Source organism: Alexandromys fortis, unplaced genomic scaffold (assembly GCF_014885135.2).
Source record: "Alexandromys fortis isolate MF-2015 unplaced genomic scaffold, M_Fortis_MF-2015_v1.1 scaffold_45, whole genome shotgun sequence".
Taxonomy (NCBI): domain Eukaryota; kingdom Metazoa; phylum Chordata; class Mammalia; order Rodentia; family Cricetidae; genus Alexandromys; species Alexandromys fortis.
The window spans coordinates 3,857,986-3,882,795 of NW_026067926.1; the positions used below are offsets into that span (position 1 = coordinate 3,857,986).

The following is a 24,810-nucleotide window of genomic DNA, read 5'->3' on the forward strand; positions in this document are numbered from 1 at the left end:
TTTGAACTCTCTACTTCTCTTTGGTCAGGTCTTTTTGCTATCCCTCTCCCAGCTACCCCAAACCTGCCTTTGTCTTCATTGTACTGATGATTATTTGAACATATGACACTGTCCATAATTCCTTTACTGTGAAAACATTTATTGTTCCTCCTCCTCTGATGGGATTAGTTGTTCTACTTTTCTACTCCTGTGATTTAATACATGATGTTCTATTATCTGCTGTACTAGGAGGTATATGTGTATGGACTGTCTACATGTGGCTACATAAATATGAAAAGTTGCATTATTTTTATTGTAATGATTTTTTTCAACACATACTTTTTAAAAAAACACAAGCTAGTCATGGTAGTGCATACCTATAATTCCAGTACAGGAAGATCAGGATTTGAAGGCTGTCCTTGGCTATATGGTAAAGTTGAGACATGGGGTGTATGAGACAATGTCTCACTTCCCCCACCACCATTTTTTAAACAACATTGTCTTGTTTGAAATGTCACTATTTGATTGACATGAAAGTAACTAAATAATCTAAAAATATTGCACAGCATATAAAAGATAAAAGTTTAGTAATATTAGCCATTAGTGATGAGTGTCTCAAAAAATGGTGATGACCAGTGAATTGGCTGGTTTGTATTTATGGAGGAGGAAGGTACAGGGGAGTTGACATGGACATAAGGTAGGCATAGTGGGGTGGATTTGGGCAAGTGTGAGAGCAGACTATTCCCAGGAAACTGAGTCTAGTCTCTGTGTGGGTGAGACAATGGGCAAAAGTTGGAAAGATAATAAATAATATCTAAGAGTGTGCAAGCAAATTTATGGGATGATGCTAAATTTCTTCCACTCTTATTTCTATATTGAATGTTTTAATTTAAGGATTTTCCATTCTGCTTGTAAACTAGGTACAAAATCAGGGGCTACATTGGTCTCATTTTCTGATGAAGACCTATTAAGATTTTCTATAATGACTATATTCTAGATAGAATATAATGACATTTAAGTGAAATCTTTCTTTTAGAAAATATGTTGCTCTGCTCTGATTCTTTAGGGCATTAAAATCCTGTGGACCAGGTGGCACCGCTCATGTGAAACTGGTAGTAGAATGGGACAAGGAGACAAAAGATTTGTGAGTCTTTTTTTTTTTAAATTACCATTTTGGCAGCACACAGATCTTTCAGTTTGCTGTAACATGCAAGTCTTAGCATTAAATGAGTATTTTATGTGTGTTTTAACCCTTTATTTAAGCACTTTTTTTCTTTTCCTGACTTCTTTCCAAGGCTCAAAATTGTAAAAAATTTACTTGCTGCTGAGGGAAAAGCCATATGTTCATTAATTGCTGTGTGTGTTGATTTACTAGGATTTTGTTGTTGTTGTTGTTGTTGTTACAGGATCATTAGCTCTTGTAGGCTTATAGCAGACAGGATCAGATGTGTTTAGGATTGTACAGCTGTAGACTAGTAAGCTTGTGTCAAATGCATGTCCTTAGATACCTTAGATAAGAATGAATGATTTAAGCAGCATGGACAGAGAGAACGAGCAAGCTCTGGTTAAGAGCACATACTGCTTACAATTCTTACACCTGTGTCAGGAGGCTAACAATAGCCTGTAGTTCTAACTTAAGGAGAACTGACACCTCTGGCCCCCCGTGGACCCATACACTCACGTGTGCATACCCACATAGATACACATACATACACATAATTAAGAACAAAATATGCACAATCATGGACAGTTTGAGAAAAGCTAACTCCAAGTTAACTCTTGAAATAACTTTGCAGATGGAGTAATTTCCGAAAATATTTTGGAATGTAGGAGAGTTGAATTGCTGTATTCTTATGCATTGATCTTATGGGTTATGAGTTCATAGCTGCTTTTGAAAAGCTCTTGTGTCTGTTTTATAAGACTGCCTATCCCCTGAATTGCAGCTTGTTTATAAACACTGAAGATGAATATATCCCTGATGCAGAGAGTGTCCGTCTGCAGAAGGAGCATCATCATCAGCCACAAACCTGCACTTTATCCCAGTGTTTTCAACTCTACACCAAAGAAGAACGGGTAAGATGCAGGTCTTCAAGATGACAGTGAGATTAGTCCTGCCCAGGAAAACATATCCCATGCCCCAGGAGTTTGCATTCCCATAGGCTCTACACATTAAGTGGGCATACATATTTAGTGTTAGTCATTTTAGGGCTTTAATATGGAGTGACTTAAATTTTTGAGTATTTGGAGTGCTGTAGAAATGAGCCTTTGTAATTGTTTTATTTTTAATGATCAATATATATTTTTTGTTCATTTCAGTTTGGAAGTCTTAAGTTATTTTCCTTAGTAATGAACACTTTTCTCAAATTTTTTTGTTTTATTTTTGTTTTGTTTGATGTTTTGTTTTTGGTACAAGGTTTCATAATGTAGTCCTAGATGGTCTAAAAATGGTCTGTGTAGAGCAGGATGGTTTCAAAGGCAGGCTTCTACCTCTCCCTCTTGAGTGCTGAGGTTACAACTGTGACCACCAACACAACCCGACTTTTCTCAGTTTAGTGCACATGTCCTCTAAACAATAGGTGTCAGGACCTTTTCAAGTCTAAATCAAATAAAATCAGATAAAATGAAAAATTAGGTTCCTTATTTGTGTAAATTCCATCTCAAGTACTCAGTAACACTGGCTCCAGTACAGAGCAGTGCACGTATCATGTTATGTTGGATCATAGTGTGCTGGACCACTTAGCACAGTGGTTTATATATAGTGGGGATTCAGTAAATATTTAATTGTTGAATGGACAGATAGATGGATGGATAAGTTTCCTTGTTGCCCAGGCCTATGGGAAATCTTGACCAGAGTGTGTAGAATTCATCTAATCTTGCTTTTCATGATCTGTATTAGTCTAACTTTGTGTGGCTGTGACAGAACACCTGATATACTCAAGATAATCAGCACGAGAGGGGAAGATCTGCTTTAGCTCATGGTTTCAGGCCATGGTCCTTTGCTTCGTTTATTTCTGGTCTGTTAGGAGACAGAATATCCTGGAGATGGGAGTGTGTGGAGGAGAAGGCTGCTAGACTCATGGTTGGCAGGGAACAAGGAAAGAGACGGAAGGGCCCAGGGGAAAGGTACCCCAGAGATCTACTTTGGGTTACCTTCCTCCTCCAGCCAGATCCTTCCCAAGGTTCCAGTATCTACAAAAATAGTTTAATCAGGCAATGACCAAACATTCAGTACATGTACCTTCGGGGAGTACCTTTATTAAACCATAATAGGATAATTTTGGTCATTAGTTTACCTTTTGCTCCTGGATATATGGAATTAGGTACCTCAGGACCAGAAGGGACTTTAAATAAAACTCCTTTAATCTATTTTACCTCATTTAAAGTGAATGAGTGCTTTCTGTTATGAGGAGTTTGCTACTTAAGACCTGGTGCCCAGTACCTTTCTTGATAGGTCTAATAGGGACTGAAATTAGCCTGAAATAGGCCCCTTGGACATACTGTAACAAATAGAAATTTTCTTCAAATAGTTCAAAATAATTTTCAGAATCTCATTGAGTTCTCTCCTTCAACCTGTCTGTAGCAAGTTCCTTCAAAAATAGTTTATCAAAGGACAAGTGCTTATCAATTTTTAGCTTAATTACAAAATAACCAGTTGGCTTTGAAGCTGGTTGATTGAAGATTCTTGATTCACTGTCTTCTTTGCTGGGTGTTGTTAAAAGTTGACTTGATGTTTTTTTAAAAACAGGACAAAGCTTAAGGGTTAGCAGTTGAACTGATGGTTGCATTTGATCTACAAAACAGCTCACTGTTTTGGATTGGGGAGTTTGTGCAGGCAAGGCATGTTGCTCTAGAGTCTAGAGTCTAGAGGCTCATTCATTTACAGGTTTATCAAGAACCTGTAGTTTATTGGGTCCTAAACAAAACACTTGGTTACTCAGTGACCAAGGCAATGGTTCTGCCTTCATTTTGTTCATACCCTAGAGCAGGAAAACAACCATATAAAGGAAGTAAAGGTCTTAGGGTAGAAAGGAGCTTAACATAGTTGAAAACAGAAATGTAGTCAGTGTGGCAGGAGCTCAAGAACTAAGGGAGAACCGGAGAGTGGTGGCGCATACCTTTAATCCCAGCACTTGGGAGGCAGAGACAGGCTGATCTCTGTGAGTTTGAGGCCAGCCTGGTCTACAGAGTAAGTTCCAAGACAGGCTCCAAATCTATAGAGAAACTGTCTTGAATCCCGCCCCCCCCCCCAAAAAAAAAGAACTAAGAGAGAGAGTTAGGGTAGTGTGAGCTCTAGTGAGAGCCTTAGTCTCTTACTAAATATCTTTGCATCTAAGAGAGGTGCTTGACACATAAGAAGTGCTTGGTAAGTATGTATTGGAATATGAACGTGGTGGGAAGTTTAATATGGGGTTAAAAATAACAGTATAGATATAGAGGAAGACTTTAGCAATCAGTTGTGTGACAATAGTTTGGGGTCCAGCCATCTTCAGGCTCAGTACTGATGATCAGTACTATGTGGATGTGGGCTGTTGTGCTGTACACGGAGGCTTTAAAAACAGTGCCCAAAACTGTGGTGATGCTGGCGCTGCTCTTCTCATCTCTTCAAATGTGTACTGCTAATGAGGATGGCACACTGGGACAAAGGTGGAAGAGAGGGTGGGGATGATACATCTGGAGTCATGATATAGCGAAGAAAAGTTTGATGTAGGGGGGATCTGATAGTTATTTGGGGGCACTTGGACTGTCCTGTGAATGAGGTATTGGGCTTAATTTTATGTAAAGAACAAAATCTAAAGGTTGGGAATGCTGAAGAGAGTGATCTTGTCCTGCCACGAGGAAGTCTGTATGTCTGCAGAGCGAACTCCTTCATTGCCAGGAAGACTTGGTAGGCTAGGAATACTCAAGAGTGCAATTGTCTGACCTGGGAGCTTTCCAGCAGTTCATAGTCAGTACAGAAACCAGAGAAATGTTTTAGAAACTATCAGAGTGATTAGATGCTATGACATAAATACTATATTTCATTAAAGTATCTGTTTATAATATGTTGGGATTTAGACAGAAACTTAACTTTTGACAAAAGTGTGAGGACTACACAGCCAATAAGGGGAGTATTAATATGCCGCTTGAGATCTGGGCTTACTAGATGATAGTCTGGACCCCTTTCATCTGGCTTTCTGATCATTCCTATTTACCCAGACTTCTGTCCTCCTGTCTGCCATTTTTTTCTGTGAATGTAATCGAATTGCATCATCATGAAAACTGAGCTTTTCAGTTTTGCTTCCCTTTTAAGTTACTAGACTGGTTTCTCCTCTATTCTACCCAGATTTTCTGTTGGTAGCCTTCTTGTCCTCTCAAAGCCTCTTCCTGTTTATCTGATTTGAATTAGGAATACTGGTCTCTGAGGTTCTCAGTGGCCTCTGCTCAGGCGTCATTTGATCACCTCATGGTACGTGGCACTAATGACCAGATGTTTTCACCACTCTTTCTTGCCTTACCTAAAGGGAATGCGTCTGGGCTCCATATTTTGTTGTTATTGTTTGGGGGGTGCGCTACATCCTGGTGGCTTCTGAGGTTGGTTATTTCTCTTAAAATATTTCCCCAATTTTATAACTTTGGCTCTTTCTCTTACATTATGGTGGGGATTATCTTCTGTTCCCAGAGCTTTCCTTATCTCATTCCATGTGTGGACCTAGGTTGGATGTTGCCTCTCTAGCTAGATTTTTCATGCATTTGATACTTCTAATTTACATGTCCCCACTCGCCCATTTAGAGATGCTGTTTTTGGATATAGAGTATTGGACTGATGTTTGGAAAAGCTCATTGAGAGTATATGGGGAGGATTGTTTAGAACAGTTCGGTGCTGCTGGAGGAGAGAATGGTTAGGATACATGAGGTGTTGGTAAGAGTGAGTAAGAACTTGCAATGGTGTGTTCATGTAAGTTAGTGTAGAGAAGAGTCAGGCTCAGAAATGGAGGGACACCCAGTGGGGTAAAAGGAAGAAGAAAATGGGAAGTGCTCGGGGCTTGGGATAGCCCGCTATGTTCCACCTTGGTTGGCAGTAGTAGAATATGCTCAGGTATGATGTTCTAGACATCCAAGAAAGTCCGTATTGGTCTAAAGGTGATAAGTTGCATTTGAGGGCACACTGGACTTGCAGTGCTTCTGTAACAAGAGCATTTAGCCATTCTTTGAGGGAGGGAGGTTTAGCACTCATCTGGATTTGTCCACACTGGCCAGGTGCTACTTGTGATTGTGTTATCCCATTGGCTGTCCTGTGCAGCTTCCAGAGAGATGCAGAGTGATACCAGACCCTGGGCAAGAAAGTAGTTCAGCTGTCTGCCATGACAAAGACTTTGATTATGTGGTGCCTAATGGAAGTCCGCTCCTTGTTTCCAGCTTGCTCCAGATGATGCATGGCGATGCCCACACTGCAAGCAGCTGCAACAGGGGAGCATCACATTAAGCCTGTGGACTCTGCCTGATGTGCTTATTATACACCTCAAGAGATTCCGCCAGGTGAGAAAATCCTGTCACTGGGGAAAGCTAGCATGACCTTGTTTCTCTTGACTCCTGTTGGTGGTTTGTGTGGGTTCTTTGGTGACCCTGTTAGATTCCCCCACTGATGCTGTCTGAATGTCTCCACATGTTTGACTGACCCATCTATAGTCATATTTTCTAAAGCAAAATTTGGCTATCCTGTGATCCTTTAATCCTGAATATTTTGTTCACGTAGTTTATGTACGTGTTTTACTTTATTCTTGAGGGTTAGCTTTAGACTTGTAAATGTTTTTCTTAAATTTTAGTGTGTTTACTTTATGATTGAGAAGAGATCCTTTGTGAGAGAGGTAGAATTCCTATTTCTACCTAAAGTAATAAACTGTATTGCCCTGCTTCATGGAGCTGTTATATAGTTGGGGGGCAGTGAGTAATAGATACAAATATCTGCTTTTTGTTGTACTACTTTGTGAGTCACTTTCCCCAAAAAGTCTGTCTACCTTTTGAGGTGAAGAATGTCCTAGACGACCCCATTGTAAGAGAATTTGATGAGATGTGAACTGTAGTGAGCCTTTGTGGCCTGAATTCAAGAGAGTTTGTGCCTGAAAAGTGAGCAACTGTTTGCTAGATGAGAAGGAGAAACAGGACTGCACCTTCATGCGACAGAATGAGCAGTTTATGCTGAGCCTAGGGCCTGACGAGGCTGAAGACAAGGCAGTGGGGTGACACACTCCAGAAGATGGATGACGGGAGCTAAGATGGAAGAGAAAGGCAGATAGAGAGCAGTTGTTCAAGCATATCCTTGTAGGCAGTCAGATTTTAGTGAAGAGCTTTGAACAGAAGCAGCAAATGCCAAATGTGTGTTTTGAAGTGATCCTTTCACTTCTGGGTGGGTAGCAGATGAAAAGTTGCAAGTATTGCGGGCATCATGAAGGCTGCTGCCGACTTAGGATAGAGTTTTGCAATAGGGATGAAGAAGTGTGCAGACTTAAGATGGAGCAAGGCTGACACACCTAGTTCCCAGGCCTGGGTGTTTCTAAGCACCAAGGTGGAACTTAGGGGACTACTCCAGATTCCCAAAACTTTCTAAATTTCAGAGCTGGGCTTCTGTGATAATGAAGCATGGCACTTGCCTTGGGCATCCCGCTTGGGCTCTGTAGATGGGAAATTGATTGAAACTTCTAGTCCAGCCTTCTCTGTCTTCTTCCCCTAATGCTAAGGGATTTCCTTCACTTTTCCTTCCAGAATCCCAGACTCAGAATGGCAGTGTCTTTGACGTTCCTTCTTATCATCTAATCTAGGTAGCCACTTGTGGAGACTGACTTGGCTTTTCCATGGATTCCTTGTGTATCTACTTGTGTTTGCTGTCACCCTCCCACTAAATGACTTTCTGTTATTGCTCAGGAGGTTGCGGTTGCAGTTGCAGTCTTTTAATTGATTTCTTAACCTCAATAACCGCCCTTCCTAACATGTTGTACACACTGCTCACAGTTCTTCACTCTCAGTTCTGGTGACATCACTTCCTTCTGGCAAGCCTCAGTGCTGCCCTGGTCACTACAGTAAGGCCCTGTGCTTCATCCTGGCCCCCATTCAGGAGCTTTTCTCCTATGAGTGTATATTTTCCTTTAATAGAGCCATCATAAATCCTTGAAATGTTCACATCCATGTCTGATTAGTTTGTTAAATGTTCTCTTGGACATAGAAAACATGCAATAATACTCATTCAACAGATTTTTAGGTTTCAAGGATATTCCAAAGGGCTTAATGGAAAATACAGATTCTTCAAGATTGTTGGTTAAATAGCTAAGTTCAGCCAAGTAAATGTGCTTGTTGGAGAAGTAGTGAGGAACAGGCCTTATTGAACACCTCTTCTCTGCTAGGTGTTGGGTTTGCCCTTTACGTAGTTATACTCTATTTATCTTCTGGCATCTGACAGAAGTGTCAGGGTGAATCACCTGAAATTGTCACTTGTCTCCTAAGCTTGCCTCTCCCCCACTCCCAAAAGCTTTGACAGATAAAGCAATGAAAATCCAGAGGTTCGTTTTCCCCAACATGCTGATCCTCATTGGTTCTACTTTAAGTGTTACTAAAGCTTGTTCCCGTACACAGTTAACACTGGCAGTCTATTTCCCTATTATGTGTCTTGGGGAAATCAGATAGGTGATTCAAAGAGATTTAACTGACAGGGCCCATATTTCATGCTAAACTGAGCTTCCATCTGCTTGCATTAAAATGTCATCAGAACTTGTTTTTCTTCTTGCAACAGGAAGGAGACAGGCGCATGAAACTTCAGAACATGGTCAAGTTCCCCTTGACTGGCCTGGACATGACACCCCATGTGGTTAAGAGAAGTCAGAGCAGCTGGAGCTTGCCATCTCATTGGTCCCCATGGAGACGGCCCTATGGACTCGGGAGGGACCCTGAGGACTACATCTATGACCTGTATGCTGTGTGCAATCATCATGGCACCATGCAAGGGGGGCACTACACAGGTCTGCAGTGCGAGAGGCTGCGTGTCTGTGCTGACGCTTCCTTCAGGCTGTTTGCTTGTAGCTTTGAACCTCCCTTTCTCTTTCAGTGTGCCTTTTGCCAGCTCTGAGCAGACCTGATGGGAAAATGTTTGCACGAGACAGCTGAGGAGCCACTCTTGTTTACCCAGCGTGCCTCCCTATTATAGCTATGTGATGCTTTTGAGGCTCTAGCATCTCCCTAACTTAGAATGGTCATGAGCCACTTTCATGATGTCTTTATTCTTTTAAGGGTAAATTTACTTTTGCATTATAAAAGCAACTCTTTTCAGCATAAGAAGTCTAGAGAGAGGTGGAAAGAATGCTATTGTGAAATGGGCTTGTCAGGCATAGTGAGATAAAAGGCTATTAACCTTTGAAAAATCATGGTTAAAATATACATAATTAAACTTAGCATTTTAGTCATTGTTAAGTGTCCAGTTTGGTGGCATTGAAAACACATTGTTGTATAGCCACATCACTATCCATTTCCAGAACTTTTTCATCTTCTCAAACAGAAACTCATTAAACAGTAATTTCCATGCTCTCCCTCCTCCAGCCTCTGACAGCCCCATACTCTGACTTGATGAACTTATTCTTTAGGTGCCTCTTGTACATAAGACCACACAGTATTATTAGTTCTTTGTAACTGCTTTATTTTATTGAGCATAATGTCTTTAAGGTTCATCAATAGTAATTCTTCGATACATTTACTATTTTATACTGATGTGACTATATATTGGTCTGTTTCACTCATAAATATTAAACACTTTGTAATTAGCTTGTAATAGACTCTTATCACATCACAGGTGACTAAATCCCACTGTGTATCTTTTAGGAGTAGAAACAAGTAGGCAAAAATGCAGATAAAAATCAAATTTAAGGATACTGCTATGTGTGTAATAAGTGGTAGTGGAGGTAAACCCAGGAGAGGGGAGGAGAAGCTGTCTGAGACTGGTAGCCTGTTTGTGCAGCACTACTGTATGGGCCCAGGATGAGAGCCACGTCTTTACAGTGGTCCTGTAAAGATGATATTGTTTAATGATGTGGTAACATCTTAGCTTTTGTAGTTGTATTAGTGTCTGATGACAGTTGTCTAACATTGAGCTTCTCAGAATGTAGTTCTAGTAAGTGACTTGACTAGCAACCATTTCCATTACTAAACATGTATTAATTTTCTTTTTAAATTGTTTAATGTTGATGACTCTCCTTGTAGATTCTTCTCATAGCAGTTAGCCACCAGTTGTTGTTTAGCCTTCCTAACTTTGCATGCTCTCTTTCAGTTCAGGATGATAGGAGGATGACTAGCTATAATCGCTCATTCTTGAAACCCTTTTAGTTTAACTCTGCCAACAGCAGCTGTTTTTGAGAGGAACGACCCAGCCTCTGGGTGTGTTCACAAGAACAATTTGGCTTCTGCTCGTCTGGGAAGTATTGGCAAGGAGAAAAAGGGCTCCCAAGGTGCTCTCACTTCACAGAAGGCATTAGTAGCTTAAATGTGTTTTACCTTGCACTTTTTAAAAACTATTTAGATGGCAATGCAGTGTTTGTTGTTCTGTGTATTTTTATAGCGGCCACTGTGTGATGATTGCATTTCTAGTTGGATATTTGCTTTTCTGACATTACTAGTAATGTCTGTGTTCTTGGATGCTGAGTCATGAGATTAAATATTCTTTACTCTTAGAGTGGAAAGGGTCATAGAAGTAATTGAAATCTACTAACCACTCACTATATTAACCTCTTTGCCCACATTTCTGATTAATATTTACACTTTGGTAGGAAGTCATTTTGCAAAATATATACTATCTAGGTAAGGAATTGTTAGAGAAAATAGGACAGTGCTAGATTTCAGAATATCATGTTGTTCTTTATTTAGGACAGACTTTGAAAACTACTTGAAAATCCTTAGAAGCAGTGTGACTTAGTAAAAGGAGCTTGGATGAGATCGTTGACCCATCTTAGAACTTGACCAGATCTCTTTATCTGGGCCCATGAAGCACAGCGATGAGCAGAAGTGGGTTTGTCTGCTCATTGCCCCTTACCTAGGAGGTGCTCACATACTTTATAATCAGTGCTTCTCAACCTTCAGGATGTTGCAACCCTTTAACGCAGTTCCTCATTATTTTTGTTGCTACTTCATAACTGTAATTTTGCTACTGTTGCGAATTGTAATGTAAATATCTGTGCTTTCTGATGGTCTTAGGTGACCCCTGTGAAAGTCATTTGACATGCAGAGGGATTCTGACCCACAGGTTGAGAGCCACTGTATTATTTCCTCTTTTCTGTTCTATGTGTGTATTTGGGTTTGTGTTTGACGGCCAGAGGGCAGCCTTGGGTATTGTTCATCAGTGTTTGTCTATCTTGTTTTGAGACAGTCCCTTACTGACCTGGGCTGTCCATTGATCCCCAAGTATCTGCCTGACTCTGCCTTCCTAGCAATAGGGTTCCCACCATGTGCCATGAGAAGTCATCTATCTCTCTTCCTTTCCTGTTCTTAAGGCAAACCATTGCTTATCTCTAAATGTTGACAGTTACAGTTTAGAGAAACAACCCTCGGCTTTACGTATTTTTTTTTAAATTACATTTATTTGCTTATTTGTGTTGGGCTATGGTAGGTAGTGCAGCAGATGTCAGAGGATACATGTGTGAGTGAGTTGGTTCTATCTTTCCATCATATGGGCCTAGCAGATTTTTTTTTAGCCGGTGATATTCTAAGTTTTCACTAGAATGTCTTTGACGATTCTTGCTGTAATTGCATGTTGTGTATATAGCTAACTTGTACAACAATTCTAGAACAGAGCCTCTCAAACTATCTGTGATAAAGGCCTTGATATTTTCTATTTTAGCATTTCCAACCCTTTATAAGTCTGTTTTGTAAAAATGCAAATGTTAACAGCAGTATCATATTGCTAGATGTTTTTGAATGCTTATCTTTGTTTTGGTGCCTCCTTTTGTGGACAGATGCCATGCCGTGCCACAGCTTGAGTAGCACTTTGGAAGGCAGTGCTAGGGAGAAAAGCAAATAGATTTATAAATAAATACTTTGCTTCTTAGTAAGTTACGATATGGCCTTTCCATGCCACAGCCGAAAACAAACCATCCTGAGAGCAAACAGACTGCACTAGAGCAAGGTTATTCTTTCTGTTGGTGGGTGTGGCCCCTGTGCAGTTCAGCTCCCACTCGCCTCTCCAGAATAGCAGCCTCCTCTCCAGATGGGCCATGTGTGCCTTAGTCTGGCCTGACACCATTGGCCCAGCCAGTGCTGTTGCTATGACTCCATTTGTTTTGAGTGTCTCTATTTCACTCTCTGGTTTGGAACTGATCTCCCTCCCACACTTTGAGGCTTTGTTTCTCTTTTAGGACCTGTCTCGTTAGGAACAATTCCTCACCTGGGTCCCTTTCATCTCTATGGTTCCATACTTGCAAAACTGAACTGGCCTAATCACTTGTGGTGCCTAGCAGGATTGTATATGCCCTGACCTTGAAGGCCATCCTAAGTAGGTGTCAGCATTTACTGAATATTCTAGCATTCATCCGTGTTTAGTATTTTGAGAAATGTGATAATAATTTGCTTTTTTGGACCAAGCTTTATAAGATCCCTTGATTCAGCCTAATAGTATGACTTTGACTTCATGACCTCAAGGTTTTGGCATAGGTTTGGTGCTTGTGATTGAACCCAGGTTCTTGGGTACACTAAGCACATATTCTAATACTGAACTACACTCCCAGTCCCAGACTCTTACGTTTTAATTGGCTCTTGCTGGTTCCTTTTTTTTTTTTTTTCCTTGATGGTACTTAAATGTTCTTTATTTCTATCTCAGGCTTAGAGTTGAAACTGGGGGGAAGGCTCCATGTATGTATTCTTGAGTTCTGTGTTCTCAGGTTTGCCAAGGAATATCTATAGACCATTTAGGCTTCCCCTGAAGGAAAAGGGTAGGGTACAGTAGGACTTTAAGCACAAGCCGAAGGATTATTTAAACCCAAATGCCATATGTTCTCCCTCTACCAACTGCACAACTATGTGGTAGGCGGTCTTTGTGTGTAGGATAATATGATTGTATTTGTGGAGTGTGTGTGGAGGCCAGGGGTACCAGTAGTTGCACCTACTTTGTATTTGTTTGTTTGTTTTTTGTTGCTGTTTTCTGTTTGTTTGGCTTTAAAGACAGGGTTTCTGGAGCTTAGGACTTGATATGACTTGACTGGGTGGTGGGACTTGAACTCAGGCTCCTATTCTTGCCTGGTAAACACTTTACCAGCTCCGTAAGTAGTCTTTCTGAGGCTGTGTAAATTTGTAGTAATGATAAATCTCAGAATTAAATGAGATGTTTAGATTATGATAAGTCTTGAATATTAGTTGGTGGCTGTTCATGTTACTTTATGTCATTAGTAAGCACTAAAGTGATACTACAACAAAACCAAAGTTCTTCACCCTGTGAGACTGAGTGAACACTCTGTGTTGCAGATGCTTCCTATGCATTGTGGACATGCCCAGCCTCCTTTCACTAGATACTTGTTGACCCCAACCTCCTAACTCACCCAGTTGTGACAGTCAAAGTGTTCTAGTCATTGCTAAGTGGCTCTAGCAGGAAAATTGTCCCTGATTGAGACTACTTAGAAGTATAATGAGTTTTCTGAGATGAAATAGTTATGAAATTGGAATACTTAGGAATTTCTTGGAACATTCTGCCTAGGTATGATATGAAATTTGGATTTATGTTTTTGTTAATCTCTTTCTGTCACTTTGGGCAGTTTAAAATGCTATTGAATTAATTATGTAAGTGAAATATAAAGGACATATGTAAATGTAAAGTATGTGGGTAGAGTGTGTAGTGTGTGGCCTTGCTGGTGCTGACGGTGGGCTCTCTTTGGCAGCGTACTGTAAGAACTCCGTGGACGGTCTATGGTATTGCTTCGATGACAGCGATGTGCAGCAGCTGTCAGAAGATGAGGTGTGCACACAGACAGCTTACATACTTTTCTACCAGAGGCGGACAGCCATCCCATCATGGTCAGCTAATAGCTCGGTGGCAGGTAACCTGGTTTTTCGTTGTTGTTGCGTTTTTTTTCCCCCAGAGCAGGAATTTGTAATTCTTGGGCCAAAGGATGTCTCAGAAGGCTTCATTATTGAAAGCTTGATGAGATTAATTTTCACATTTCCACTTAATCTGGGAACTAATATGATTTCAACCAAAGAAGTTGGGGTGGATGCTGATGGACCAGCAGAGTTCACGTAGAGGTGGGACAGAGCCTAGACAAACTACTTATAATTTAATTGTTTGGTTAAGTGCCTGGAGGTTTAGGTTATCTTGGAACACGTCCCATCTGCTGACATCTGCCCAGTGGGGTTACTGGTTGCTTACTATTGGTTAAGGTATGTGAAAGTATTCTATAAACTGTAAAGACCATTAGAAAGAAAGAATTCTTTTTCTTCCATAAAATTAATCTGTTATGTTAGGGGGAAAGATTGACTGTTGTTAACTGATTGAGGGCTTGGTTTTGCTGATGAGATGCAGCCTATTATGTTAATAAATGTTGAAATGAGTCCCACACACAATATGAATGCAGCCATAGATAATCAGATGAGAGGAAGATGCATGCTTCTTGCTGCAGGCTGTGGCTTTAAGAAAATAGCTTGAAATGTGGTACTACATCAAAGGAGAAGAGGCAGGGAATGGTGATCAGTGTCCCTTTACGCTCAAAGCAAGGAGGCGAGGCCTTCTCACTGGGTAGGCTGCTCACTTGACTCTTGGGCCATTCCAGAATCTGAGATGTGCTAAGAAACGACAGTCACTTTAGGTCTGTTTAAGACAGTACTGCTTCATGTAGTCAGTAAGCACACTATTACCCTAACATCTATTTAAAGGTAATCCCTGGAATTGATGGTACTGATGAACATACAGCAGATTCATACCCCCTACTGTGTGGGTGCATGCTGGTGCACGCATGTGCATGTATCATTAGTATTATAAAATGGCTTTAAAATGTCCAAAAGACATTGAAGCTAAGAAAATCAGTGTCTGTATTACTGCTCTTCCTCTGGGTGGTTCAGTAGCACTGCCAGTGCTCAGAGCTTGTGCTGTCTCTGTTTCTCTATTCCCTAGCCAGGATTAGGTGTTGCTTTTGAAAACATTTATTCTATATTTGCAGTTTGTTTCTGCAACCCTCCTATGTAGGAATTGCCTGGAGTTTCTTCATTTTTGCTAGGGATGTTTAGTTCTGGGAGTTTTTCTTAACTTTGGAACGAGGACACAAATCTCTGGCTTGACTGGCAGCAGCTTGACAGGATGTGTGCAGTGCAGAACTCTGGCTGACCTTAGAACCCATCTCCTTTTCTACAGGTTCTACAAGTTCTTCTCTGTGTGAGCACTGGGTGAGCCGGCTCCCAGGGAGCAAGCAAGCCAGCGTGACCTCTGCAGCCTCCTCCAGACGCACCTCCTTGGCTTCCCTCTCTGAGTCTGTGGAGATGACTGGGGAAAGGAGTGAAGACGATGGTGGGTGTGGATCGTGGTGGCAGATTTCCAAAATGGCAACTCATAAACAAAGCACAGTTTCTGCAGGCTTAGGAACAGTCTTTTTATATAAGCAGACTGTAGAACTCAAAAGAGTAGGGGTACATAACTGAGTTGTGGCTTTTCTATGATTCAGGGATTTCTCCTTCATTGGTTTCCACTTCTGTATTCCAGTGTACAGATAAACACTTTTTGTTAAAATTTGCAGGATGGCTATTAGGTCTCAGAGATGTTCTACCTTGCCTGGGACTGCCTCATGTAGAGCGGTGTTCTTAGTTAGTGAGGACACCATTGGGTCAGCTTGACCTCTACTCTAAACATAGTCACAATATCAATACTGGAGGAAATCTGATTAAATATTGAAATGCATTTTGTGTATTTGGTTTTTTTTTTCTTGGTACTTTTCACTTATGCTTGAGTATTGACAGGATAGCCCTTAGTACTATCAGCAACCCCAGGTGGTATGGGATGGACTGGGCAGCCAAAGTACTAAGAGCTGGAAGTGGGAGAGAGTGAGCTCAGCATCCATAATGAAGACAGTGACTCATCTTCCAAAGAGACTCGCTTGCTGCCAGTATTTCAGTTGCTTTAATCTGCTTCTAGGGGCGATGGGTAATTCTGAGAAAATGAAATGAAGCCAAAATGGGAGGTAGTTGGAAAGAAATCAAACTAGGAGAGCCGCCTGGCTCTGGCTCTACCCGCTTTGGCATTTTACTTCTTTTCCGTGTGAGCTGGAATATATTGGACTATTGTTGCCAAGCCCTTTCTCTTTCCTAGTCTTTTAGGAAAAGCTGACTAGTGAACCTATACCTATTTAGGTGGACATTATTTTTCACCACAGTCCTTTAAATTTGGAATTTGCTGTTGTTTTAACAATAAACCCAGAAGTAGCTTACCTCCATCTATTTTTAAGCAGTTTGGTTGGTGAAATCAATGTCTTCTTAAGCATCATCATCATTTAGTCATGCTCAGGGGTCACATAGAACAGAACCTGACTCTTAGTAGTCACAAAGACCATAGCTGCAGTAACAGAGGCATGCAGAATTCAGCTTCATCTTGGAAAGGTTTAAGCTGTTGGGAATATTAGTCTACCAGCCATCGAAGGTAGTATGTAACATGTCCAAGGCTCTAGTTCTTCCCACTGGTGCCCTTTTGTTGTTACCTGTTACAGACTTACTTCCACAGGGCATGCAATGGGGTTATGGGTTCGTGTATCATTTTGGTCAAGGAATTCATTCTGTGATTTCCAGGCGTCCTTCAGGAAAATGAAGGCGCTGGGTTAGAAGCTCATGTTTAGTGAAGATCTGGGAGTGTCCGGATCCTTGCTGGACACAGACTTCTTAGATTTTATTTAATTCTTTAATTAGACCAACAGTCATCAAATTATACCCAGAGGCCTCGTGTGGATGGCTGTGGCTGGTTTTATGGTAAGGTCACAGAACTGAGCAGTCGCCTGAACAGCCTAATAGACTGACGGGGTCTTTCCAGAAAGCGTACTGACCCTGATGTAGGATGAAGTAGATGGAGAGCATTTACTGACTTGAGAGTTAGCATGACCCTATTTTGCGGATAAGGAAACTGGTCTTTGAAGGGTTGAAAGCACACGGTTATCCTTGACTCTAGCAGACAGGCCAGCATTGAAGGTCATGGTCCTGTCATTCCCCCGGGTTTGCCCTTGCTCTGTCTTCAGTGTCTTAAGGTGTTACCAAGAATTTTTGATGATTTAGTCTGACAGAATTTTCTCTGCTATGCAGGAGGCTTCTCTACTCGACCATTTGTGAGAAGTGTGCAGCGTCAAAGCCTGTCATCCAGATCTTCTGTCACCAGCCCCTTGGCCGTCAATGAAAATTGCATGCGGCCTTCTTGGTCCCTGTCTGCCAAGCTACAGATGCGCTCCAGTTCTCCTTCCCGCTTCTCAGGGGACTCCCCGATCCATGGGTCTGCCTCCACCCTTGAAAGGATTGGGGAGGCAGGTGATGACAAAGTGTCCATATCTTGCTTCGGTAGTCTACGGAACCTTTCTGGTAGTCACCAGGAACCAAGTGACAGTCACAATAGACGAGAGCACAAGGCTGTGGGCCGGGCCCCATTGGCTGTCATGGAAGGTGTGTTCAAAGATGAGTCAGACTCTCGAAAATTGAACTCCAATGTTGTAGACATACCAAACAAAAATCTAGCACAAGGGGATTGCTTGCCCCCCATTTCTGATCCTTTTGATAATAATAACCAGATTGCGTATGTGGATCAGAGTGATTCTGTTGACAGCTCTCCAGTCAAAGAGGTGAAACCTCCAAGCCACCCAGACTCCCTCACAAAGAAGCCAGAGAGCACAACCAAGAGATCCCCTAGTTCCAAAGGCACTTCTGAGCCAGAGAAGAGCATGCGGAAGGGGAGGCCAGCCTTGGCCAGCCAGGAATCTTCTCTTTCAAGTCCATCCCCTTCTTCACCTGTTCCTGTGAAGGTTTCCTTGAAACCTGCCCGCTGTCGGAGCAAAGCAGATTCTTCCAGGGCCAGTGGAAGGCATTCATCCCCTGCCTCTACCCAACCCAAAAAAGAATCGTCCCCCAGGTCCCAGGAATCCATGTCATCTCCTTCACCACAGAAGCAAAAGTCTGCTTCTGCCTTCACTTACTCTTCTTCCTCCATATCTGCCAAAAAAGCCCCAGGCCCTGCCACCAGGGGCTCCTTACCTTCTGGGAAGAGTAGGACTTCTGACCGGAGCTTGAGTAGAGAGGGTTCCAGACAAAGTTTAGGTTCTGACAGAGCCAGTGTCACCTCCACCTCCACCTCCAAACCTAGCTCCCCTCGGGTGAATCAGGCCAGATCAGGAGACAACAGAGTTGACGGCAAACACGTTCGGAGCTCTTCCATGGCCAGCCTGCGCTCACCTAGCACAAGTGTGCGCTCTGGGTTGAAGAGGGACAGCAAGTCTGAGGACAAAGGACTGTCCTTCTTTAAGTCAGCCTTGAGACAGAAAGAAACCCGGCGGTCTACTGATCTTGGCAAGACAACCTTGCTGTCCAAAAAGGCTGGTGGGAGTTCTGTCAAGTCCGTCAGTAAGAACACCACAGATGACAAGGCAGAGAAAGGCCATCAGTCCCCAGGCTCACAGCAGCCAAACACAAATGCAGTTGGAAAAGAACAGCTTGTCTCAAAGGACCCTGCTTCTGCTAAACATTCCTTGCTATCTGCTCGAAGATCCAAGTCTTCCCAGCTAGATTCCGGAGTTCCTTTGTCTCCCAGTAGCAGGCTGGCCACCGAGAAAGGCTCCAAAAAGCTGTCTTCTAGCATGCAAACCTCTGCACGGCCTTCTCAAAAACCCCAGTGATCTTCTGCAATCCGGGTGTTTTATCTGTACAGATGTTTATTTATTTAGAACTCCCTTCCCACCAAAGCCCTCTATGCTTTTATTTTGTATTTTTTTGGGGGTTATGTGCCTGACTGTGTGAGAGAATATGAGTGTGTGTCTGGAATTCAAATTGTTAAAAGCGTCGCCTTATTCTGCCATTGAACCAAATAACAGCCATAGGCAAAGCATTGATACCAAGCTAACTGGAATAACTGTAGAAAATAATCTGGATAGTCCCTTTAGCAATTGTACCTGTTTCTTTCTAGAGAACTCTAATGACTTTGGTTGGACACTAGAGTTTGGAAACCTGTGAACCAATTAAGCTATCAGTCTGTAAACAGATGAATTGTTTGACTTGGGTTTTCATCTGAGCAGGATTTATCTTCATGTAGATTGTTGAGTGCCGTCAGGAGCTTAGAAAACAAACAAAACAAAAACTGTGACGCTAACAACATAAACTGAGGGAAAACTTGCTTTCTGCACTTTGGCCCCATCTACCAGTCTTTGTAAGGGCAATATCTTAACACTAATGTTTCTCAGGTATATATACTCAGCTAGTCTAGGATGGATGTACATTACTAATAAATGGGTTCAAGAGGAAGATGACATGGGGGGAGGGTGACTATCCTTTCTCCCACTGCCACGGGTAAAGGTTTCAGAGGTAGACAGAAAATCTATGCTACCTTCATATCTGCATTTATATGCATACCCTAGCCTGTCTTGACTCCTTGGATATGTTCTAAGATTTGGCAATTTTTGGATAGTCAGAAAGCTAGTCACTAATATATTTTTCATTCTAAATTTGCTGGCTAAAGCCATTGGAATTTTGAACTGTAGCTGAACAGTTAATGCTTTTGAAAGATTCCCAGAAAAAGTTTTATTCCAAGCTGGAAGCCTGAGTTTACCATTTTCCTCCCCTGATGTTGCTTTTTTCTGTTAGAAGTTTGAGGATCTCCTACTCCCCTTGTGTGCATGCTTACTGCCTTGTCTTGCTGCTTGGAAAAGAAAGAAGTTGCCTCCTACCAAGAGCCACTGGTGGTGTGGTGATGTGTTGTGAGACAAAGCATTGCACATGCACTTTGGATCGTACCTGTCAGTCTTCCTTGTGACTGCTTCTTTATAGCTCTTTTATGTCTGCTCTGTCCTGAAGAGTTAACCTCAGACCCAGAACTCAAGCAGAGTCTGGCATATGTTCCCTCTGACATGTAGTTGCCAATTGCGTTACTATAGATGAAAAGGGGGACCTCAAACCTCTCTGGATTCTCACAGGTAAAACATAGTTTTCCAAGCCTTGTGGAAATCACTTGGAAATACTTTCCAGTCCAGTTTTTTGGTGTCCTCTTTTTTTTTTTTCTTCTTCTTTTTTTTAATATCAAGAGAATTGAGGTCTTGATTCTCAGAGTAGCATTTGTCACTTTGTCATTAAATATAGCATGTTAAGTTTATGTGTTATTACATACTAAAGCTCATGGTTCCCAGGTCCACACGAATTCCCTCTTCAGTATTTCTGTGACGTGGCCGCGGTGCATATTGCATGCGGTGTGATTTCTGCACTGTCCTTTTGTTCTTTATGTTAAGAATACCTCCTGGGAAGTACTTTCCACTAGTTAACTTAAGTTTATTTTGCTGCTAATATGGACATTAGCTGGTAGCTTGCAGGTTCAAGGTGACTGGGTATTTGAGGCTTAGGTGTTCAGCTTTGTGCACGTTACCACAGTGCTCCACACAATCGTGTGTGTGTGTGTGTGTGTGTGTGTGTGTGTGTGCAGTGCCCACTGCACTCAATCCTGTACTGGCTGCTTCTGTCCCTCCTCCCCCGCCCCTTGTGGCTTCCCAAAGCCTCCAGGCTCTCTGCCCTTTGTGTGACTGAGGTGACAGCTGCCTTTTCATGTCGTCATTGTTCAGTGGCACACGGTCAGCCCCAGCAGTATTTGGCCACCTATCTTGTTTTATTTTCTAAAAAAGCATCAAATGTGAGGCCATCAGTATCAGGAATTGAGCATTTGTGTGATTTGAGCCTCTGAAATGGTCTTAGAATTAGAGTGTGATAAGACAAAGGATTTTAATAACAAGCTGTTTTGCCATAATTAAGATGACGAGAAGCTAGTTTAATTTTCACAGTACTACATAGTTTGTTCTTGAATGCAGTAGGAATGGATTCTCCCTCCCACATATATCATGCTTTCTTAAACAAAACAGAAAAATCTTCTTCAAGTCTCTACTTTTCCATGGGATCAAGAAAGACAGTTTCTATAATGTAATAAAATTGAAAAGATGTATGTATATGGAATTTAGTCCTTATTTCATATTTAATTTAATAGAAAAAAATCATCATTGTCTAGGCTATGAAGCTGCCATGCTTGTGAGGTTGGGAAACAATGCAATCTAATTCCTTACTGCTGGGGTGTGTTTAAGACCCAGAAAAGGCTGCTCTGACAGTGTTGTCATAAGAGCTTATGAGAACATTGCTGCTTGGTTCATTCAGTTCTCTGGCAGGGTTAAGTTACTGCAGTCTTTCCCCAGTGATTTGGATATAGTGAACATACTGAGCCTGGTTAGGGCAGTCATTCCCCGTAGGCACACAGCACCAACCAACAGAATGATGCATTGGTAATTTTTGGGGGGATGTTAAGTAAGCCCCCCTTTATCCTTGCTCTTTTCCTGTAGAACACCCTGTGCATGAGGCTACACCATCCCTTAAGCCAGCCTTCCTCCTTGCCTTCATGATGATGCTTACTCATGTCCCTTACAGCCCTCGCCAACCTCATTTATTTCTTCTTATGCCTGAGAGTGAGTGGTGCCATGTCTAATCAATAGAGCAATGTGGTATATCTGCTGTGCCACATTTAATTCATTTGGGCCTGCTTTGCAAAGTCAAACAGAAAGCTTCGGCAGTCTGCTGTAGTTGAGGAGTCCTGGGAGACACCAAAGCAAACAGGGCCTGCCATGAAGTGGTGGTCTTCATCAGAAACACCCAAACAGATTATGGTTGGGTAAGACATGAGGTTCCTTGAGTTTTTGTCTGGAAATCAAAAGTGTCCTTGTTTATCTCTGGAGACATTGTGGTCTTCTGGCCACTGGATCAGACTGAGCTGTCTGTACTGTATAGTGGTTAAAATCTAGTATCTGGTCACTTTACATTAGAATCAACCCTCTATGTTTCTATGAGATGGCTGTGGAGATTGCTGAGGGATGGGATGCACTGTCCCCGTCTAACTAATAAGTAGGAGTGGTATGTTAAGGGAGCAGTAGTAGCAGCTTAAGGGATATGGATGAAAGGGTTGTAAACAAAGCTCATTTCAGATAAACCCTCTTTAAGTTTTGATAGATTACTAATAGCTGAAGTTACAGTTTCCTGTGTACATTGTCATTGAATACAAAGGTAATTAGTGTCTGGTTTGGACTTTTGAGCTAGGATGAAAATCATAAGCACAGTTTCAATAAAACACGGTTTGGAGGTGCATTGATACTTAGATTTTGGAGTTGAGAAGGGAAAAATTTGCCGGCAAACCAGTGCCTACCATAAAGACAACTTAGCTGCTAGTATGCAGGCTGCTCTTGCTTGAGTTTTATAAAGAGCTCATTGCTATTCAGCTGACTGCACCTTCAGTTGGGACATCATGCTTTTGTTTCAGTCAGTGCTGCCTTGTGATCAGACCCCAGATTGTTCTTCCTGGCTGCCTTTTGAGCATGACCGATCATTTTTACCCTGAAGTAGAGACAGCAGTTTTGCATGCCCTCCTTCTAACCCAGAAAGCATGCTCATACTACCTATGCAAGCAACCGGTTGAAAAGCATACGGAGAAACTACACTAAACATTGAGTTTTAAATAAGAAAAAAGACAACTCAGATCCTGGAGCTCTATTTTTGAATTTGTGATTTTTAAAGCGTGGCTTCATCATCAGTGTAGGGGAGCCTGAGTGTGAATTTTAGGTTGCTTGGCATCTCTTTCTCTGCCAGTCTTTTTTTTTTTTTTTTAATTATCATTGGTGAGATTGTGTGTAAAATAGGATTTTGCAAGCAGGAGTGGATTGGATATGTTGAATATACACTGGTGTATATATTGTATTTAGCCTGAAGACTTTCCTAAAGTATTTTGTTCTAAGAAATAACCTGCCATTTTCTATAGATTTTAATTTTTTATATCTTCTGGTGTCGTTCATCACAAGGAGAGATGTGGCTTCATATAGTGCTAACAATTTTTAAATGCTTTTGTAGAGACTTGGAGGTGTTTAGGAAGACTCTGGGACTTCCCACTCACTGGTCTCAGTAAGATTAAGGATGCGGAATATATGGTAGTGTTAAACAATGGATTCAGGTCTAGATTGTTTTCCATGGGGCAGGGGTGGGGCAGAGGCTCATAGCATAGGTGAACGATGTCTTTGAATCCCATACATACACTGTCCCGAGGCCTCTTCTGGATGATTCACCCTAGGTCACTGGGATCATCAAGGGACTTGGAAGGCCTGGGCCTCTCCCAGGCTTTTGATGCTGGGTGACTTTCTCTCCTTATTCCAGTCAGAATCGAGAAGGATGTGGTACACCATCTCTCTGCCAACAGTTTATGGCGAGAATCATCACTGCCATACAAAGTACTCAGGAGGAATTCCAGTTGCGTTGGACAAGAAAATTAAAAGAAGCTGTCAATCCCCTGCTCGAATTCAGGGGACAAGAGCTTTCTGACTTCAAGGTCTGATTTGGACCTGTGAAGCATTTTATGGGTGGTATGTTACTTGCCAGTCTGGGGATTGTTCTTACTTCCTGGTGGCAAGCAGAGTGCCCCAAGGGGTCCAGATTCATTCCCAGAGCCTCTGTTCAGATTCTGCTGTCGGACTGAGACCCATGCAGGAAGGGAAGTCACTCCATGTTAGACAATGTGGCAGAAGACGGTGGAGAGCTAGCTGTCCGGCCATGCAGACCCTGCTCTGCTTTTGACAGCACAGTTGCAAAGCACAGGTTGCACGGGCCCCCTGCTCTGATTGCACTCCACTCTAGGTCTTTCCTACTCAGAATGTTGCTCTAGGAGTCCTTTTAAATTTAAAAACAAATGTGAAACATTCTATTGAAATTATTTTGATGCTCTCATTCCTATTTTTTCATGTAATTAAATCAATACCTATCCAGGAATTTGGCAGTATATGTTACCTTCAGAGGCACAAGAAGTTTGGTTTTAATCTGTGGTGAGCCAGGTGCACTATACCATCTTCAAAATAATCTACTGTGCTGTGTGGCCTCATCTTATTGAACATCAGGCTGCCTACAAAAAGGAGAAAAACAGTTTATCTGACGTGGCTCATATTTTAAGGAGTAAGGGTATCAGGGAAAATCAGAGCTGGAACAGCTTTGGCACACGGCCTCCCAGAGTCGAGCTCTCTGCTGCTGTGAACACGCAGCATGAACTTTCCTAGGTGCTATTCCAGACTGGGGGGCTGTGTTTCTGCACTTGCGGTTCTGTCGGTCTTTCCTGTAGGCATATATGTTCTGTGTAGGTCTGCTCACCGACTGTGCCTCTCACCACTGGTTAAAATTGAATTTGGGCCTCATTACCAAAATGGTTTCTTGATTCTCTTGTGTATTCACAGCGGCGTTTATTTCTCTAGTTGTCTTCACAGCTGCATGTCATATCACTGTACACAAAACGCTTTGGTGTCATTCATGAGCCATAGTGAGCGCTGTATAAATTCTTCAGTAAAAGGATGGCAGAGTGTCTTTCCTGCAGGCTGGAAGAAAGTGTATCCTACATTTTAAATTATTTTAGGCCGAGTGCATGAGGTATGTCACTGCCTTCTGTTATTTATTTGTATATTTTATTATTCAAGGTGTATGCACTTTTAAGAAGCAGAATTTATATTTTTATGTTTAAAACATTTTATTTCCGAGACAGCAGTTGGTTATATAGTATACAATTGGAATTAAGAGAAAACTGGAAATGTAACAAAACATAATAAATTTACTACATGCCTTCTTCAA

General features: G+C 41.9%; 1 protein-coding gene across 1 annotated transcript in view; it reads left to right on the forward strand.

The window, feature by feature from the left end:
* Usp31 (ubiquitin specific peptidase 31) overlaps positions 1-24,810 on the forward strand; it is a 63,632-nt gene extending 38,822 nt beyond the window's left edge. Inside the window, exons 10-16 of the mRNA XM_050143328.1 lie at positions 1,046-1,123; positions 1,923-2,052; positions 6,376-6,495; positions 8,741-8,966; positions 13,854-14,012; positions 15,320-15,472; positions 17,245-24,810. Coding sequence (XP_049999285.1) covers positions 1,046-1,123; positions 1,923-2,052; positions 6,376-6,495; positions 8,741-8,966; positions 13,854-14,012; positions 15,320-15,472; positions 17,245-18,818 — 2,440 coding nt within the window. The 3' untranslated portion in view covers positions 18,819-24,810. The remainder of the gene's footprint in view (positions 1-1,045; positions 1,124-1,922; positions 2,053-6,375; positions 6,496-8,740; positions 8,967-13,853; positions 14,013-15,319; positions 15,473-17,244) is intronic.